General features: G+C 36.7%; 1 protein-coding gene across 5 annotated transcripts in view; it reads right to left on the bottom strand.

Moving 5' to 3' along the window:
* The window catches only part of rxraa (retinoid X receptor, alpha a), a 156,085-nt gene that overhangs the window by 98,253 nt on the left and 36,352 nt on the right, over positions 1-21,480 (bottom strand). The window contains exon 1 of one of the 5 annotated variants that reach the window (XM_059526198.1): positions 7,272-7,511. The exons of 3 other annotated variants lie outside the window; for them this stretch is intronic. In XM_059526198.1, the coding sequence (XP_059382181.1) occupies positions 7,272-7,299 (28 nt within the window). In that variant the 5' untranslated portion in view covers positions 7,300-7,511. Of the gene's footprint in view, positions 1-7,271; positions 7,512-21,480 lie in introns of those variants that run through there. One more of the 5 variants, XM_059526195.1, reaches the window with a different exon arrangement.

The following is a 21,480-nucleotide window of genomic DNA, read 5'->3' as shown; positions in this document are numbered from 1 at the left end:
CGTGGACTGTGAGGGTAAAAGCACACCTGGATAAGCAAAAAAAATAAAAGGCTGATATGGCGAAAAAACTGTTCATTGCCTTTTACCTGCATACAAATCCTTTCATCTTATCATGGTCATCATATTTTGATTAGTGTTACAGATATGGATTATCATAATTGCAATCATGGTTTTTAATCTGCTGGGTTGATTTAAGCTCTCCAGTGTAAACTGTGGCATTAGTGGACAGAGCCCTTCACACACGCTTTAACACGCAGTCCAGAACACTAAAGCCCAGTGATTTTTATCACCCGTTACTGCATGATATGAGCCCAGGAATCTTGAGTGAACTAAAGCAGACCGTAGGATATTCATTTTAGGACTTTGGACACAATTTACAGAGTTCAACTGGGCAATCAATCACGCTCATTAACATGCAAAACTCATCTAAGCAAGCCAATGGGATAATGTTGACAATGTTTTGCATGGAAAAATAAAAAGAGAGAGAGTCTGGAATCCATCAGACATGTATGTTAATGGCAAAACTGAGGTTATTTAATTGTGAAAGGACTGAAGGACCAACCATGCAATTTTTAGACATTGTGGCTATATTCCAAAAGCTGAATAATGCTGCCTTTGGACAATGCATTTCAAGGTAGGAAGAAATCAACATCCAAATCCAATGTTAGCGTCACCTTCTCTCTCCTGAGATGCATTCATCTGAGGGATTTTTGAAGGCAGCATAGATCCTTCGCTACCCTTGACATGCCACAAATCTGTGCATTCAATTTCACGATGAAGTTAAAAAATAAAAATGCTGTCTTAAAGTTGCAGTTGGTAGTCAATTTGTGTATTCAAATGTACGTTTCTGACCAGCTTTGTACATATTCAATGTCATTTCTAGTGGAAAAAATTGTATTGTCATAATAGACTATTCGCTTAGTTATCACCAAAGCTCTCTCTGTTTGGCTGAAGAGCATAAAACCATTATGCTGCCTCAGAAGTCTGTCCAAAATCAGTTTTGTGAGGTACCTTCATGCACAAACGTGGTCTGCAAAGTAAATGCCTGATAAGGCAGCGAGGCTGAAGCCAGCTGCCTAAGTTATCAGAAGCAGCCTGTCAGAAAGTAAAATCTGCTGCAAAGAAATAATCTGCTGTCACAATGAAAAGTAGCAGCAGAACGTTTCTTCATATTGTGATGTAAATTCAAGTGTAACAAATTATTGAGAAAGAAAATATGAAGGGTGGGGACTTTTTTTTTAACAACACTTGCATGCACTACTGTGTGAACATACATATACACAATACACACACACACACAAATAAACATACACACATACAAATATCCATCCCCCTGCTGTTTTGATTAAAAATGCATGGACAAATAATTAATCAAAAATAAGACTGATAACATGCATTTAGAAAACAGACCGGGAGCATTTGGATTTCATACTGACTTTAAACAATGAAAGACGGATCATTCTTCCCTTATGATGAAAACAAAATCATATAGTGCTCAGAAGGCACCATGCCACGTCCCGAGAACAGTCACAGTCTCGAACAGTCTCGGTTCACACAAGGAAACCTATAAAGTCATTACTGTGATTTAAAGCGATTTAAACCATGTGTCGCTACTTGCTCCACCTTCAGAAAGAGATAGAAGACTACTTCACATTTCCATCAGTAAATTTTAATTAACGCCTGTGTGTTAAAGGCTAATGTCACTGTTCTGGAATATGAATTCTACACTGTAGAGTTGCTGAGGGTTAATGGCCTGCAGTTCTGACACCAAGGATCTAAAGATCCCCAATCTAAAATCCCACTTCACATATTGACCTATACATTCAGACTGGGTGTGACTGTGCTTCGTCACACAGCGTTTACACTTTCAGTGTGGACAGAGATTAGTTTGTTGCTTGAAACTTATCAAGTCGTGCCTGTTTAGGATTAAAAAGTGTCTGGTAAATAGCAAGAAACTGAATAAGGGAACAGAGGGCTGCCAGATGCAATATTTATTCATTCGCTGAAAACTTGCCTACAGCGTGTGCATGCAAAACCTCACACAAGTTTGCAGTGAATAAATATAAAAAAAGACTTCCTGTGTAGCCACAGCACATATTTGGCACTGGCCATTAATGGCTAGCACCTAGAGAGGTGTCAAACAGCACTCTACTCTAAAGCTTATGTCTGATAAAAACTCTGCTTTTGGACCACCTCAAACAAACCGCACATCAAGAAGCACTGGATCTGACGCTTATGCAAACTTATTTGCATGCTAATTTTCAGGAATTTGACAGGTAAATGCAGATTTTTCTTCCAAAAGATCAGCAAGCCTGTGTTTTTTTTTTTTTTTGCTACATGCACAACCGTTCAAAACATGAGTCTGTACGATTTATTTATTTTTTGCTCATTTATTTGATCAAAATACAGTAAAAATAGTAATAGTGTAAAATATTACAAACAACTAGATTTTTATTTGAACATCTTTTCAAATGCAGTTTATTTCGGTCATGGAAATTTCTTCAGTGTCACATGATCCTTCAGAAATCATTGTAACATACTGATTTGCAGCTAAAAAACATTGCTTATTATTATCAAAGCGGATTACAGTTATTGTACTTTTGTGGAGCCATGATCATTTTTTCCCCAGAAATTTTTGATGAATAGAGTTTAAAATAATAGCATTTATTTAAAACTGAAATATTTAGCAATTTCATAAATGCCTTTACAGTCACTTTTGATTAATTTTAGCTTTCTTGCACAATTAAAGTATTAATTAAACCCCAAACTTTTGAATGGAAGTGTAATTCACAGGTTAAGTGATTAATTAAACTGTATGCTTATGCGAAGAATGCAAGTTTGATTTCTTTCTCATTATCCATATTAAGAAGCAGGAAAAGTTACATTTTAAAAGCTTTAAAGAATAAGCTTCAATCAAACCAGTCAAATGGAGCTTCTTAGAGAAATCTGAATGAACTTCACTTACCCAGAGCTGATTCGGCAAAACTTTAAAAATGCTTATCTCTCTCATCAGCTACATTTACATAATCACTGAAGCGCACAATATCAGTTCTATCAGACTGTGATAAACGTAAAAGCAAGGTTCACAGTATAGCGTCCGCTGTAGTTTATCATCTGTCGTAACGTTGTGAAAACTCAATTCTAGAAGTCCAAAGCAAATCCTCAGGCTGATAAAACATATGGAGAGCGAAGGTCAAGGTCTGCGGTTCATAGTCCACCGCTCCCCTTAAAGATAAAACACTCGCCACTGTCGGGGACTGAAAACTCACAAATTATTAACAAGGGTTTGATGCATGGCTATCATAAACAACCGCTTTAAAGCTCCATTTCTGCACACAGCATTAACCTGATTGTGAAACTCTGTATTATTGTTGAATTAAATCTCATTCGTGGACATGATATAGAGCCGTAACTTTACCCAAGTACCCCAAAACAGCTCACTGACATGTTTCTAAATCGTGAACTTCTAGGATAATAATTCGAAATGACTGTGGACTTCCTCTTCCCTATGAAGTTGGAGGACATCAACAAAAGATCTTCTGGTAAATGGCCTTGGGAGAGCACTATCCCTTTAAGCCATTAACATTCTCTATAAAACTTCTCTAGTAAAAATGACAGCTGCAGCCTGCTCACAAAAGGGGGCAAAAAGCATCCGGTGAGAAACCTAAAACTGCCCTGCAATAAAAAAAATAAAAAAAAACCACCCAGCCCCCCAATCAAAGCTGTCTAAACGTCCCAGGACCACCTTTGTTCCTGAATTACGGCTGACAGAGGAATACACCCCCCTTAACTATGAATGTCACTTGCTCATCAAGACCATGAACTTCACTTAAATGGGCGGAGAAAAAAAAACACCCCCACCCCTGTCACTCAAAAGCACCTCCTCCCAACCCTAAAAAAAAAAAAAACATATGGGCAAAACTAAATGTGGTTTAATTTTCTAAAACAATCTGCTCACTTAATGATCTACCGATAAACAGAGAGTGATTTCAGAATAATTCCATAACTACACAAGCTTTTAGTCCCTAGTATGTTCTTCTGTGATTTCCATAAAAGGGTTCATTAAATCTCTGTGGGCAAAAACAGACAAATATGAGGTATTTAGCACCTGTGCCTAGGGCTGGAAAAAAAGTTAATAAACCCAACCTGTTCTGCATGCTGTGCAAAGATCAAAAACATCACGAGTATATCTAGCACTGCAATTTGAAACTCTGCTAAATTACCTACAGAAAAGCATTTGTAAATGTAATGTCATTCCTGTTTAAATGATTGTGTGTCTGAATTTAGCAGGCCAGAGCAGTGGGTCTCCATGACACTCAACACATACAGCAGACAGCAGGAAATAGCACCCCGCTTGCAAGCAGCAACATGCTTTATGTGTTGGAAATCTTGAGTTACATTTTTTTTTTGTCTTATATGATAAGTTCTGACAAAATTTGCTTATTAAAATAGAAAATGATATACAAAATAAATAAATAAATAAAAAATCAGGGTTAAATGTTATTTGAATTTTTTCTTTATAAATTACCTAAATATATATATTTAAATATTTAGATGATTTTTTTTTTGTTCAGTTTTATTCAGGGTTAAATGTTATTAAACAATACTACATTAATATTCAAAATGGCTAAATGTTTTCATAATTATATTTAAAGAGATTTACTTTTTAAATATTAAAATGTTTTTTTAAATAATTATTCAGGGTTTTAAGTTTTCTTAAATATTCTTTATTATTTAAAAAAAGGTTCATATGTTTTATTATGGTTAATCAAATGAAAATATTTTCACCAAATCTTTTTAAAGACAAGGACTTACAACAATTACCATGTTATCCTAAAGTGCAGATTATATGAAGGATAAAGCACACTGCTCCAATAAGAACTATATGCAAACAAACCTTCATCTGTTACTATTAAAATACATGCCTATAAAATATATAATGGTTACACTTTATTTTAAGCTGTCCTTGTTACAGTGTAGTTATACATGTAAGTACGGAGTAATATTAACTAACTACATGTACTTACGATACGGTTAGGGTTGAAATTAGGGTTTGGCTAAGGGTTTCTTGCATGTAATTATGCATAATTTGGTTGCACTTTATTTTACAATATGTGTACTTACATGTACTTACAGTGTATTAATCTAAGAAAGTTCTGGTAATACAAGGTAACTACATGGGCTAGGGTTAGGTTTAGGGGTAGGTTCAGGATTAGTACCTAGTTATTATAAAGTTATTGTAAATACTATAATAAGTACATAGTATGTACACGAGGAACAGGATTGTAAAATAAAGTGCTACCCATAATTTATTGTTATTCTAATAGTAAGAACATGTAAACCATAAAATAAAGTGTTTTATCAATATAATAATAACAAATCCACATATTAAATCTGCCTTGGATGTCCAAACATAACAAGCCACATGCAAAGCCCAAACACACCTTCACAAATAGTCTATTATGTCGCTTAGCTCTGTGGTTTTTCTAGTACTGTTCTGGGAACATTAGGGGGTTTCGGGAAACCCGGCATTCCTGCTGTCTCTCATCTCAGTGAACCGGTGGGGTGATGATGTATGTCAAGGTGTAACACGACTCCCGCATGAAAGAGCTAAAGACACAATACCAGTCCTGCCTATATTACTGAGTGAAAGCGCAGAGCATGCTGGTTATTCTTACAGTATGCGGGGCTCTGTGTGTGAACTAAATCATGTGTGACTGCTCAACTTATCTCCATGCATGGCAAGTAAGCTCATATGCATAAGAGAGTAATGTGCATCATTTATTGAAGAACATGTTCATTTACCCAACCACATTCTTGCATGAGTAATAGCCATGTTTGTGACATATAAGACAAATCCAGGTTATTAATTATTTTGTGAAGTTATATATCTAAATCCCCTGCCTATTAGTCTATTTTTTTCCAAAAACAACAACAACAACAACAAAAAGTCATTAGAATCATATAAATACCACCTTAAACAGCATATGATTCATTTAAACTTTGGTTTATGGTGCTTTTCTGTCCTTAATTAATCCTGTCAGTCTCAGATGCCATTCACTTATATTAAAAAGAACAGCCTGAAATATTCTTCACAAATTTAGCTTTAGTGTTAAATCGACATAAAGTCATACAGGCTTGGATGAGTAAATAAAAACGTTTCATTTTTGGTGAACTACTCCTTTAATATGATGGAATAACATCATATGGAAACCACACCTACATTTCGCCTCAGCCAGCCGTCGATTAAAAAAGGACATTTTTGAAACACGCGCAGCGTCCGTTCCTCGAACACAAAGTTACTTTATTATTAAATCTAGTCGCTATAAGTAGATTTCAAATTGAACCTTATTGCTCTGCAATGGTTTGCGTCGCTTTCATCAGTGAACGCCACTTCACAGTAAATGCCAAAGTTTGTCCAAGTTCACTTCTCAACTGAACTGTTGTCTCGTACACAAACGGTGCTCGCGGCATCATTTGACACCAACGTTACAAGGGAAAATGATCAAATGTTTAATTTCTGCATGTAGAGATTAAATTACAGATGAGAAACAAAAATATTAGCTGTAGTTAATAACGTTTTTTTTTCCAATGACATGATTAAGCGGTTTACAGACTGACATCCGACGCATTTCATTTTGCGCTAAATTTTAGGCCGTTGCGCGATGTTGCTATGCGTTTACAAATACGAAAAAACATCCTCACACATCCACACACACGTCTGAATTTCTCTGCGTTCCAGCCAGGAAAGTGACAGGAATGATGCGCCTGGATCCAATACCTGCACGTATACTACAGCAAGAGCTCCAACTCTGCAACACAGCAGTCAAAGCGCTATCAATATGTCAAATGATACCGCATATCAATAATAAAACATCTTATGAGTAAGCGCGAGGCTGAATGAGGTGTCATTATCCGAGCGCGTGCCACCGCTTCTGCACGCCCAACTTTTGTTTACCTTGAGTTTGATTTAAAAACAAATGTCCTGGTCCACGCCGTGCACTTGACTGCTGTACATCATTGATTTTGATTTCATTAGGCTCCATTCGCCACGAACGTATCCTCCAATATAACGTTAGCCAGAGTCGATAACGAGCGATCTAAAGCAGTTTTGTCTCTTTTTAGCCTTCGTGGGTTTTTTAAAATTATTATTCTTTTGTTTTTCTCTCCTCGTGCTGGACTAAAAAGTGAACCATAAAACTCTATCTTGCATACCAAAGAAACTCGAGTGGAAAAATAAACATATTTTAGTAGTCTGAGGGTAAACTTACCCAATGACAAGAAAGGTTTGGTTTCCATGTCTGGTGGGTTAGCTCATGCCAGCTGACGCGCGCGCGTTGTAAGCTGTCGGCGTCCCTCTCTGATGGCAGTACAAGACGGATCCACGCGGTAAAAGTAAAAAGCTTTGCACAAGTGTCAAATGTTCACTTTATGGCACTACTTCTGTTTGTTCACGCTTCTGCTCGGCTCTCTCTACAACTCTCCAGTCCACACTACTGCAAAGGGACCCAGTGAAGGGGACTCCCACTGACGCTCACGCGGGCACATTTAGCAGCGACGCGTGAGGGGAACATTAACCCCTCCTGCGCCGCTCTGCCCACGGACATGAGAGTTCGGAAGAAAAAGTAACAGCGTTTCCTTGAATAAAAAGAGCATTGCCTGCCCATGTGGTTAAACAAAGAGCCTCTAAAGTGAGAACATGCTACGATTAATTAATTACCAATCTGTCATTATTAATAGTGACTAAGAAATTAAAGAAATAGATAGATAGATAGATAGATAGATAGATAGATAGATAGATAGATAGATAGATAGATAGATAGATAGATAGATAAAAAATATAAACTTTTTAGGTGATTTTATTTCACATTTATGATTTAATGTAGGCTATGTTGATAATTTATGACAACAAATGTTTTCTATCAGGGATAATCCTTCAGCTGCATTATTTACATTTATCCCATGGCTATTATTTAAATCTTTGCTCTTTAATCTGTAGTCTTCGATTATTTTAGCTGTTCACACTAGGAGACACATTAGAAGCTCTGTTATAATATGTAAATAGGTTATGGATATCATACAAAATGTTTTTTTTTTACCTTCAAAGCATGTTGTGCTGCCTTTGTTTTCTTGAGGATGTATGAATTGATAAAATAATGCTGTACAAATTCTGCTCTGTTTCCATGCATTTCAAGTACACTTCGTGCACAACATCACCATGTCATTCAAATCCATGCAATATGTTATACCAATAACTATAAAAAAACGAATCAATGTGTCTGTTCCAAACGAATCAGACTGCTGCTGTGGAACAGGCCTTGCAGCCAGTTTTCTACAACAGCATGCGCCACTACAGGATCCATATTAGCCCAAAGAGAACTAGGTCATTTCTTCAATATTACACCCAGGTCAATTGGATACCGTCACGCAGCTTTATCATTACTTCACACTGCTGTCTTAGCTTGCCAGGGATGTGTCCACTGAGTTGTGAATAGCGCACACATGGTAGAAGCTTTTGGTGATATATATTAGAATTTCTAGCAGTGCGAGTAACCGTGGGCTAAGAAGAAATGTTGGAGGTCATCCAGAAGCAGAATACTTCGGAGGCATGGCAGAAGTTTTTTTGCAAAGCTCTCTTATTTTGTTCATGCAGATAAATGTATATATACGTACATGCAGTCCCGGAGCCATCCTGGGGGCCTACGAAAACCCTGCATTGCTCGCTGAGCGTTTGAAGGTGTTCGCTGCAGTTCAGCTGGGGGAATGATTCATAATTAATGCAGCGCACTGCGCATTAGAGATCAAAGCCGTTTGTCTATGCTGTGCAATAAACCTAAAGCAGCCGTGACTGGGCTCAGATGAGTGTGCATGGATATGAGGGACACTGGTGTGTGTTTTTTCCCTTCACACCCTCCGGGTGTCACACAGACTAACAGTCTCACCACTGAGTAGTCTGACCAGTAATAGCAAGATCAGTTTTTTTTTTTTTTTTAGAGCAGACTTTCACATTCACCATGGACTTCAAAATGACACAATCAAGATTCTCAGATTGTGACAAGTGTTTACGATCTGCACAGCTCGATCTATAATAGGAAAGCGCAATGTGGTTGTAGTTATGGTCACTCTGTGTACTGTATAAATGAGGCATGTTAGTGTCTATGTTGATGTATGTTATGACACGAGGGCCATGGACGCTTCTGAAAACCAGCTGAACCTATAAATCAATGACGGTGGTGATGACACAAGCCACGAGCCATGGCACACACATATACAGACGCATATGTGAATTCATATGTGGTCTACATGCAATTGTTTAAATTAATCTGAAGCAGAACAACAGCATAAATTATATTTATTATCTGAACCACAGCTCGCTTTTAACGTTTCCCATGGAGGCACAGCAGGAGGATGATTTTTGCATAATACCACAGCGCAAGGAATCTCAAGCTTGACCAGTGAAAGTAATTATTATTTCACTCTTATTTTACATAGATGTAAGAACGATAATCAACAATGTCCTGGAAATATCAGTAAGAACATAGTAAGTGAATGTGAAATTGGCCCATTGTGTGTGCAGTCATGTCTCTGAACAAGACAAAATAGAAAGAACATCCTCTGGAAAAAAAAAAGAAAACACTGCACCTCCGTGCATCACACAGCTCTGGTGATGACACATACAGTAGCCACAAAAAATGTTTGCACACTTAAGCTTTGCTTAAAAATGTATGAATGTCACTGTGATGGATAACAAAATGTCAAAACAAGTGACATTTGTTTTAAAAGAAAGAGCACATACACATACACAGCTGACTGAGGGAAATGTTAAATTTAAATATAAAAAAAAAATGAAATGTACACACACACATTGCCACTAATAAATAACTGACTTACTTGTCAATAAAAATGAATAAGTCTAAGAAATGTGACATTTTTTGTGTAATTCCTCATTCATGAATGTACTGTTTTCATATATATATATATATATATATATATATATATATATATGAGAATATCAAACACTTTCTTATATTTTAGATTCGTTACATGTAAAGTAAAACATTTCATAAGTTTTTTTGTTATTGTTTATATTCATTTTGATGATTAGAGTTTACAGGTCATGGAAGTCAAAAATCCAGTATTTCAAAATATTCAAATATTTCCTAACACCAATCAAAAAAAAAAAAAAGAAAAAGAAAGGATTTGCCAAACAGAAAAGCTCAAGTTCATTAAAGTATGTTCATTTATGCACTGAACACTTGGTCGGGGCTTCTTAAGCACAAATTCCAGCATCAGTAAAGTGTGGCATGGAAGCGATCATCCTGTGGCACTGCTGAGGCACTATTGAAGCACAGGTTTCTTTAATAGCTGCCTTCGGCTCGTTTGTTTTGTTGAATTGACTGTTTCTCATCTTTCTCTTGAAAATTTCCCATAGATTCCATATGGGATTCAGGACAGGCATGTTGGATGGCCAGTCAAGCACAGTAATATCATGGTCAGCAAACCTTTTGGAAGTGATTTTGGCACTGTTGGCAGGTGCTAAAGTCCTGCTGGAAAATAAAATCAGCATTTCCATAAAGCTTGTCAGCAGATGGAAGCATAAAGTGCTTTAAGATCTCCTGGTAGACAGCGGCATTGACTTTGGACTTGATAAAACACAAGGACCAGCACCAGCAGACATCACAGCACCCCAAATCATCTCTGACTTCAGAAACTTCACACTGGACTTCAAGCAGGTAAGATGCTTCTGACGTTGTTTCTGTTTCAGAAGTGGCTTGGTAGCCCTTTTTCTGAAGACGTCTAAGCATGGTGACTCTTGATGCACTGACTCCAGCTTCAGTCCACTCAATTGTGAAGTTCTCCCAAATGTTTGAAATGGCTTTGTTTGACAGTATTCTCAAGCTTGTTGTCATCCCTGTTGCTTGTGTACCTTTTCCTTCCCAATTTCTTCCTTCCAATCAACTTTGCATTTAATATGCTTTGATACAGCACTCTGTGAACAGCCACCCCTTTCGGTAATGACCTTCTGTGACTTACCCTCTTTGTGGAGGGTGTCAATGATCGTCTTCTGGACCACTGCCAAGTCAGCAGTCTTCCCCTTAGATTATCCTTATTGTGGTTTCAAAGAACAAGAGATAACCGGAATTCATACTGTATATGGGATTATTTAATGAATCTCAAATGTAAATATTCTAATATTTTGAGAAACTGTGAATTTTTGACTTTCATGAGCTATAAACTAATCATCATCCAATTTAAAACTAATTTTTTTTAAAGTTTTACTTCATATGTAATGAATCAAGAATATATGAAAGTTTCACTTTTTGAAATAAGTTGTTTTCCTTTTTCACGATATTCACATTTTTTGAGATGCACCTGTATGAATGTATGTATATATAGACCAGAAAGGAAAAGATCATTTGTCTGTAGATGCTACTTTTAAAGTATGGATTAAGTGTGCAAAAATGTTTTGTTAGGCCGATGTAGTTTAATATAGCCAAGTACAGTAAATACGAAAATGCACAAAAATAGTAATAATAATCGATTATTAAAGAGATTTCCTAAATTGCAGTACCACCAACTTTCCCTGTGCACTCAATGTTGGCTTTGTTTGATGTATGACTGACCACTGTAGAGGTCCTCTGGCCTGCTGATTATAGTGTAAGCACTCTGCTGTGGTTCAGATGGATGTTTAGCCTACGGCTCGCACTCTGTAATCTAAGACAGACACAACACACTCTTTTAAACGCCTCAATCAGCCACTCTCTCATCTGCCCGCGAGACCTGGCTATTTAATCCTTTTCTTTGGCCTTGATTAATGGCTGCTTGACCCCTGACCTTCCCGCATATAAATCTCCGAAGGGTGTTTTGGGTCTCTCAGTGCTTCTCACTTCAAGACCAATTCTCTCTCACCATCTTCACATGCAAGTGTTTATAGTGGGGCATCTCTATTGGATTCTTCACATTTGAATAATGTGTCCAGGCCCTGGGGGGACATCGCCGTGACGACCTCCGCCGAGGTAATAGTGACAGTTTCTCTTTCAGGTCTCAAACATAGTGATAAATGGAACACGGTCCTTTCGGTCCTCATTGTGCTCCAGCGTTTACAACACGCTCATCCATAATGGCTGTTTGCACTGATGCCTTTCTGCCGTTACTATGGGGACCTGGTTCTTCACAGCACGAGATTCATAAGGAAATATAAATCTTTTTCCAACCTACGTAAAAGGGACAAGATGAAGCCTGGAGATGTTGGATTATAACTCTAAATCCTTTTTTCTACCTGGAACGAAACTGATTTGCACGGATTCCAGATATCGAGAAATTCAATCCAAGGTTGATCACACACACATACCGGCGAGGCTAACCAATGTGAGCAGACATACACAAAACCTTAGCAAAGAATGGGTCGAGGAAGAGCCTAGAGGCCTTAATAAGAAAGAAGAAGGGTGAATAACTGGACTTTTCCTCTTTTTCAGCCTGAGGGATGCTCTGTGGTCAGCAGCAAAGCAGAATGGGTCAAATTCCTCACATACAGGGGTCAGAGTGCTTTCTGAAGACACTGACTTCCTTTTCACATTGGCTTATGCCAAGGAACAGGGAACTTGACATGCATAAGAAGTATCTGGACAATAAAAAATTTAATAAAATAATAATAATGTATGAATGTTATTGCATTAGATATCAGAATATACATATATATATATGTTCAAAAGGTCAGTGAGAATTTTTAAATGTTTTTGAAAGATCTTTTATGCTAAGAAAAGTTGCATTTATTTGATCAATAAAACAGTTAAAACCGTAATATTGTGAAGTTTTATTGCAATTTAAAGTAACCGGATTCTAACATAATATATTTTATAATATTTTTTTTTTTCTGTGATGGCAAAGCTGAATTTTCATCATCATTACTCCAGTGTCACATGATTTCTCAGAAATCATTCTTATATGCTGATATGCTTCTAGAAAGGTGATGCAATTTTCCAAGATTCTTTAATGAACTGAAAGCTCAAAAGATCTTTTTTTTGTCCCTTTCTTTGTTTGTCGTTTGCTGTTTAAGAGTATGAAATATTAAAAAAGTGGGATTATATATATATATATACATATATATACAGTACAGACCAAAAGTTTGGAAACATTACTATTTTTAATGTTTTTGAAAGAAGTTTCTTCTGCTCATCAAGCCTGCATTTATTTGATCAAAAATACAGAAAAAATTTAATATTGTGATATATTATTACAATTTAAAATAATTGTTTTTAAATTTATTATACTTTAAATTATCATTTATTTCTGTGATGCAAAGCTAAATTTTTAGGATTATTATCAAATGATCCTTTAAAAATTATTCTAATATGATGATTCATTATCAAAGTTGGAAAGAGTTCTGCTGCTTAATATTTTTTCAGAACATGTGATACTTTTTTAGGATACTTTGATGAATAGAAAGTAAAAAAAAAAAAAAAAAGAAGCTATGTTTTAAAAATATAAATATTTTGTAATAACAATATACACTACTGGTCATTAATTTGGGGTCAGTAATTTTTTTTTCTTTCTTTTTTTTTTTAAATAAAATGAATACTTTTATTCAGCAAGGATGTGTTAAATTGATAAAAAGTGATAGTAAAGAAAATATATTATTAGAATATATATTATTAGATTTTTTTATTTTATTTTGAATAAATGCAGTTCTTTTTAACCTTTTATTCATCAAATATATTAGACAGCAGAACTGTTTCCAACACTCATAATAAATCAGAATATTAGAATGATTTCTAAATGATCATGTGATAGACTGGATGTTACATGTGACACTGAAGGCTGGAGTAATGATGCTGAAAATTCAGCTTTGCATCACAGGAATAAATTATTTTTTTAAAGTATATTCAAATAGAAAACTATTATTTTAAGTTGTAATAATATTTCACAATATTATTGTTTTTTCTGTACTTTTGATCAAATAAATGCAGGCTTGATGAACAGAAGAAACTTCTTTCAAAAACATTAAAAATAGTAATGTTTCCAAACTTTTGGTCTGTACTGTATATTTATATATATATATATATAAAATTAGCTCTAGGTTTGTTTGCAGATGGCACTTTGACTCAACATGTTTGATCTGACACAGTGTAATTCATACATTTTTAAGTATGAATGATATAGTATGAAATATACTCATTTGTTGTGGTCAGTGTACACATGTACAGCACAAAAATGTTTTTCTATACAAAGTTACTAATGAAGTAAACAAAAATGTGCAACAGAAGTCTGGCGTAAACTGTAGTAGATTTAAAACTGGAGGATAATCTCAAATTTCAAATTTTTATATTTGACTAAATCACACATTAAAGTAGATCAGAATGACTGACAACCACATGCAGCTTCTAATGTGTGGTCAGAAAATCAATAAGCAGATTAGAAGATTTTGCACACGGAAAAAATACCCAGATCGCTCTAATACCACTGAATGCAAAGAGACTGTTTAGACAGCGATGGGGGCTTTCATTCAAACTGGAATCCGTTTGAAACGGTGGATTTATCTTGTGATCGTGCAGCGGAGATGACAAGACGATGGAGAGCAGCTGAATTGAGAGGAGAAGAGATTAAATGACGGCCCTACAGCTCAATATTTTCATAGGCAATTAGAGTCCACTGCTCTGAGGGCAGTTATCAATATTGAGGCATTACATCACAATCGCTCTGCTGGAGCAAGTGAGGACTCCACTGCAGGGATCCACCACAACTCTGGCATACATCAAGGTTTAAATCCCATTACACAGATATTGGCTACATTCAAATTGGCAACATGATAAATATCTGACATCTCGGTTCATTGCCAAGGCAAAAGAAATGGGAATCATTTTCTCCTCAGAGTCAGATACTCTCCAACCTGAATAGATGCTGTTTTCACCCAGAAAGAAGGAAACTTGTTAACTTGTCCTGTTAGCTGGGAATGCTCCAGTTTAAGACAAAATTATGCTTTTCTTGGTTGCATTTAGTAGTCAGGTGTATGAATTTTCAAAGGCTAGCAACAGTAAAAATTTTCCATTGAGGAGTAATGTTAAAAATGTTCTAATTTGGTGGCACTACTAGCATTAGCATGTTAGCTAACCTTAGTCTAAGTCAACTTAAGTGCTCCAAATGGGCTTTTTATACACTGTATATACTAATATACAGTAAATAAATATTCAAACACAATGTAGGGTGATGGTGGTGCATTCAACTCACATTTTTATAGTTCCGTTTCCTCCACAGAAGACAGAACAGGTAATCTCCATGTGATGTCCTCTATTTTAGTTTTTGTATTACAGCCTAATAATCCCCCTCAAAAGTGAAAGTTATGGCTATAACAAAGTACAAAGTGTCTCAAACTTTGCAAACTTTTACAACTGCATCATACATGGGTAATTATAGCACACATTTCACTGCATTTTGTGTATGACAGACTACAAAATATCATAGAACTGTGCATAAATATACTTTGGGACTCTATAAGACCGTTTAGAGGGGATGCAGGCAACACATATGTTTTCCCCGAATGATTTATTTTCATCTCAGCTGGGGGATAGCTGAGCACTGCTGGACTTCAGCTGGAAAAACACAAACCACAGAGAGAGGCGCTCTTGAGTACACAACGGTCACATCATTGAATCACTATGGGGCTCGCTGCTAATGGGCTTCCCTGGGCGACAGATCCGGAGAGTGATGATGTAATTAAAGGATTCTGAACAAACCCTCTGAATTCTCAAGAAGTGTTTCATTACAAATAATCATGATCCTTGATTTGTTTACCCCAGATTCTTGTTTGGATGATTGTCATTGTCATTACAATGCTAAAAAGTCCAAGTCTGAGACACTTTGCACTCTAAATACTATTAAAAATGTGAACCTTTTGAAAATGTGATGCAACTAATCACATGAAAAAATATAAAAATAAACATTTGATGTACATAAAAATACACTTATGCAGGGTTAAGCAGACATAATTATTCTCTCGTAAGACCAGACTATCACAGTCCACTTGTGGTATTAAGCAGTTCTTGCCAAAGGACATATTATTACCTCATAATAATTAAAACAAATCTGGTCATCTAAGTACATGTCAGTGCCCAATTCCAGATTAATCCTAACATCATGAACTAATAGTGAGCAATTGTGTATACTTTAACCAGTCTATGCAATAAAACAGTTGTCATTTACTGTATATGTGTATATATCTGTACGTCTCATGCCACTTTCCTATTGTGATTTATAACTCTTCACAGCCTCAGCCACAGTCTCTCTTGCTCTCTTTCTCTACTTCTGGTCAACTGCCACGGTGAAAGCAGCTGCCTTGGCCAAATCTTGCAACCATAAATCTGAACACTTCCTTTCACTGTCTCCCACTTCAAGGGGAAGCCTGAACTGTTGCAAACATCATTAACCCTTTTCCTCTCCATCCGCAAGCCAATGCCCTATCCACCACTTGAAAAACACGCTGCAGAAGAACTCAAATGAAGGGGAGGGCTGGAAAGACAGTAGAAGATGGAGGAAAAAACAAACAGAAGTTTTCTTGAACCCCTCCCACTGGTTCTTTCCATAGTAAAAAAAACTTCATATCCAAGAGCAGCAGGCCTTCTGATAATTCCCCATATTCTGTTTCCTAAATACCACAAATGACATAATTCGTTAAGAATGTGAACTTACACACCCCTTCATCACCTACATGGAAACTAAAGTCAGCAAATCAAAATCTCTGTTTATTTTCTAAGCAAATCTGTGCATGTTCTTTAAAGCCAATTGCTTTTTGTAACATATTTTATCTATCATAGTTCATAGTGAAAAAAGGTCATTTGTAGGGTGAATCTTGATTTTATTGACCATAAATGGATTTGTTTGTGAAAAACAGACAAAATTAAGTTCCAAAGGTAGGTTCGGGAGGAGCCTAATCAACCAGTCCTGTCAATCATCATTGCTCTCATTGCACTGTCCCAGCATCAATTCTTCCAGCATCCCTCCACCTCCCTATCTCCTCCTCTGTTTCTGTTTTTCTCCCTCTAAGTAGTAATGGAATCGGGGGTTGAACTCGGCGCTCAAGCTGAGCCATGGGTTCGAGTCTCCATTAAAGACAGCAAGCCAAGTTCGTTTACCATTAACCATCAGGACTGGATGGGCGGGCGAACTTGTGTTTCACATGTTCTCCTATTCCTGTTTAAAGAGCAAAGATTAGTTATTCATAGATTCACGATTTTCATATAAAGTGTAGCTACTGTGGCATTTCATTCAGTAATGAAACAGTGTTTTGGAATAAAATAGTTGTATAAATGATTCATTCCAAATGACACTCACTGTTGCCACCAACTGGTGTAATGATGTAACCTAGAGAAAGAGAAAATGAACAAAAAAATCTAAACAAATCTTTTTCATGAACAGAATCAAAGTTTCTAAGTTTTGGGCCGAACTTTCTGTTTGTTCAACTAATGGTAGACGATGTTCACGATGCCTGTTTGGAAACAGTATACTGCTATATTGATTTATATTTATACAATGATTACACAAAATTTCTAAATGAATTTAAGTAGTGATTGAATCATAATTGCAGTTAACAGTGTCACAAAACCTCCTTTGTAATATTATCAAAAGAACATCTCTAAAAACTTCTGTTGGCCTAATCAAAATGGGTGACATTACACAGCAACTCCATAAGGCATTGGCCCCGAAATTGCGTGTTTCTTCTGAAACAATCGTGTCTTTCTTTACAATGGCAGAGGGAAAACTTTTCAAAGGCTTTCCATGCACACTCCTGGCTGAGTGAAATAACTGTTCCAGAATGCCAATTTGCAGCTTGAGGAGCATATTTAGATTGGGAGGAGGTGTGTGCCTGAGAGGCTCGGAATAAAGATGTGTTGTCATTGAAACGCCCAAATGCATCTATGATATCTGAGATGAAAGAAAAGAGGGTCTGTCAATCACTCCCCAGTCCTGCCATGAACTTGAGCACAGCTCCTCAGAAAACCCAGCCTTCAACCTCTCGGTTTAAGAGCATATGCGATCTTGATCTCATTTGGGCCATTTAAGAATTCATGCAGCCGGAAAGGGTTTTTCTGAGGTAAACATCTCAGTGGAGAATAAAGCCAATGGATAGAAAATAGTAAGTCACCAAAAGGAATAAATAGTTACTGCATAAATCTGTGATGCTTTATGATACTGAAATGTCTCCATCTATAATGAGAGAAGCATATCACCTGAAATATGCCCATCTGAGCTCATATACTGTGGCTGCCAGTTTAAATATATGATAAATTGTACTACATAAACATTCTCCCTCAAGACATGCTTTGACAGATGCTTTTTAGCTTCTACTCAGTGGTTTTGGATCCTGAAGCAAATAAAGCCAGCCGAATAGCTGAAAATCTACATAGTTAAGGTCTTGGCAGCAGTTACACTGTCATCTCGTCTGAGAATTCAATCAGGTGACATTAAGCATTGCCTGTGAAGTTGTCTCTGTCACTTGCGTTTGCTCAAACTAAAACAATGATGTCATGTTTTTTCTCACTGTTTGGGAAAAACTTGCCTGACTTCATCATTTCCCTTTCGGCACCCAGCATTCCTCTCACCCAAATCTGCGTTCAGTGGTGCCTGCGGTCATTACGTCACACAAACAGACTTTAAATCAAAACATAACTGGTGGTGGCACCTGAAAATGTGGTTTAATATCTCAGCCTGAGCCCTATGGGACCACAACCCAGAAAAAGAGTAAGATAAACAAGCCCACAGAAAAATAAATGACAAGCAGGGGAAAAAAGACAAAATAAAGCTCCTCATTCAAATCATATTTTACATGGATCTTATGTTTTGACACGCTTGCTTAGCAGAGAGGAGCGGAGCTTCTAAAGCAAGTGACAGCGAGATGGCTTAATATGACTGATTCCCTCTGTTGTGTTAATGTGATTCGGCTCTGGCTTGCCAGCAAACACAAAAGCAAGAGTGAAAACGCTAAGGCAATGTAGAGTTCCCCTCACGCCGATCACAAGCTAGTTTGGCTATTCATCGAGCTGCCAAAACGATGACCACAGTTGAGGAATGAGGAGCGGTGGCAAAGAAAAGTTCACTGCAAAATTAAAATTGTCATTCTTTATCAGTTTTAAAAAAACAGTTTTTGCCTATGCACTGAAAGTCAATGGGGTCCAAAAAAAACTAAATATCTTCAAAATATCTTCTTATTTGTTGTTCCACAGAAGGAAAAGTCATACAGGTTTTGGGTGAACTATCTCTTTGACATTGTGTGTTTACTTGACTTCTCATGTATGTGTAATTTGTTTGCCGACAGGGGTGTTGTCTCAATGAGTAGTGCCAATCTGTGGAGCCCATGTCAACAGATGCAGCTGACTGTGTGCATTTTAAAGCAGGTGTATTACAAGAGTGTATCTCTGATGGTTAGATGGTGAAGATTGATGAGTGGAATAGATAAGAGTGACACAGCCACTCCACCTGTCACTGCAGAGCACTGCATCTGCTCAACATTAGCATCCCCCTGAGCTCCAACTGCCTTCACAAGATTTGAGGATGCTGAAATGCATGAATACAAATACAAACACATTCCTCCAGGAAATCTACTCCATATTAGGGATATGCCGGTATCAAATTTTCATGTTGCGATTAATTGCTAATGCCTTTATCGCATTAACGAATACCGGCAATGTCTATTCCATATCAATACTTTATTTGAATTAGAACAAAAAACTGTGTTAAATAAAATGTTTAACAGATGTCAAAACAAGAGATATAAAATACACGGAATGTAAAATGAAACTAAAGAAACTCAAACCTGTTTGGAAAATGTTTGACAGACGCAAAACATGAAATGTTTTAAAAATGGCAAACAAAAAATGTGCTAACACAAAATGTTTAACAGATGGTGAAATGAAAATCACTGACAAAAACACTAAATATTTAACAGACAGCAAACTGCAAAAACATAAATATACTTTGAAAACAGAAAAAACACAAACTGCCTAAAAAAAGATAATTTTAAAAAAGAGAAAGATTTTAGATCAGAAGATGACAAAAACATACAGTTTGGTAGATGCATAATAAAATGTTCACAAAATGTCAAAATGGAACCACTGATAAAACCACAAAATATTTAACAGACAGCAGATGTCTAAATCACAAAATGTTTTAAAAACTGCAAAATGAAAGCCCCTGCAAAAACACAAAATGTTTCAAAAACATTATAACACAAACTGCTTGCAAAAACGTTACATTTTTGACAGATAGGAAAGGAAATTTCAGACAAAACAAATAGGCAGAAAAAACACAAAGCATAGTAATGGCACCATGAAAACTGATGCCAAAATGAAATTGTTTTAAAAGATAGCTAATCACTAAAACGAAAAATGTTTTTGAAATGGCAAAACACAAACTGCCTGCAAAAACATAAAATGTTTTACAGACTGCAAACAAAAATGGGCAAAAAATAAATAAATTGCAAAGCTTGACTGATATAAAAAATAAAAAAAAATCCCAGACAAAACACAAATTGCAAGCAAAAACAACCCCGCTTGGATAGACATAAAACACAAAATGTTTTAAAAACAGCAAAACAGACAGGAGAATGTGAATCATCATCAAAAACATAAACCATTTGGTAGATGGCAAAACAAATCATTAAAACACTAAATATTTAGACTACAAAATAAATAGATAGCAAAAATGTTTAACAGACCTCATAGCACTAATAGCGATCAAATAGTTTAACAAAAAAAAAAAAACATTTCAGTGCAGCCAAATTCATGTGATGAGTTAACAATATCTTTGAACTCATAACACATAAGATAGTCAAAGAGTTTTTTATTTATTATTTTTAAAAGAAGCCTGGTATAGTATGACTCTCTTTAGCTCCAGAGGGAGAGGAAGAACCACAGCTTCAAAGAGAGCTCATCCGTCAGCCTTCCTGGTGTCGACACATACCTGCACTCATGGACAGTGGCTGTCTTACATAACAGCACACAGCTGAAATTCAAAAGACAAAAGACTTCAAAAAAGCTGCCAATGATTCTTTTCATCCTTGTCTGTCTATCTGTCCCCTCAAACTCCTGCCTACTTAACAGATTTTGAATCGGTGGCATTGTTGGCTATCTGATTTTCCTTTGGAGGGGCCCCTGTGCTTTTTTTCTCTTTCTCTCTCACTCATTCACTCTCTTCTTCTCTTTTTCTGGTATCCTGCCATTTTGTCAGCCTTGTAGAGGGAGTCATTGGCAGGCTAACCTCTTAACATAGCAGGTCAGGGGTAGGTCACCCCCAGGATGATCTTCTAGGGGCAGGAGAACCCCTTCAGTCCTCCCCCTACACCCAAAGCCACTTCTGTGCTGCCATCCCTTCACAAAGCACTGGCCTTTCTGCCCTCTCGGTGCTGGGGGTCATGTCTCTATTGGGGGAGACACTTGGCCCACTGCAGGGGGTCAGCTATCCTTTACAAGGAGTCTTGTCATGGGCCGAGTG

Source organism: Carassius carassius, chromosome 36, assembly GCF_963082965.1.
Source record: "Carassius carassius chromosome 36, fCarCar2.1, whole genome shotgun sequence".
Classification (NCBI taxonomy): domain Eukaryota; kingdom Metazoa; phylum Chordata; class Actinopteri; order Cypriniformes; family Cyprinidae; genus Carassius; species Carassius carassius.
This window is presented reverse-complemented; position numbering and strand designations above follow the sequence as displayed.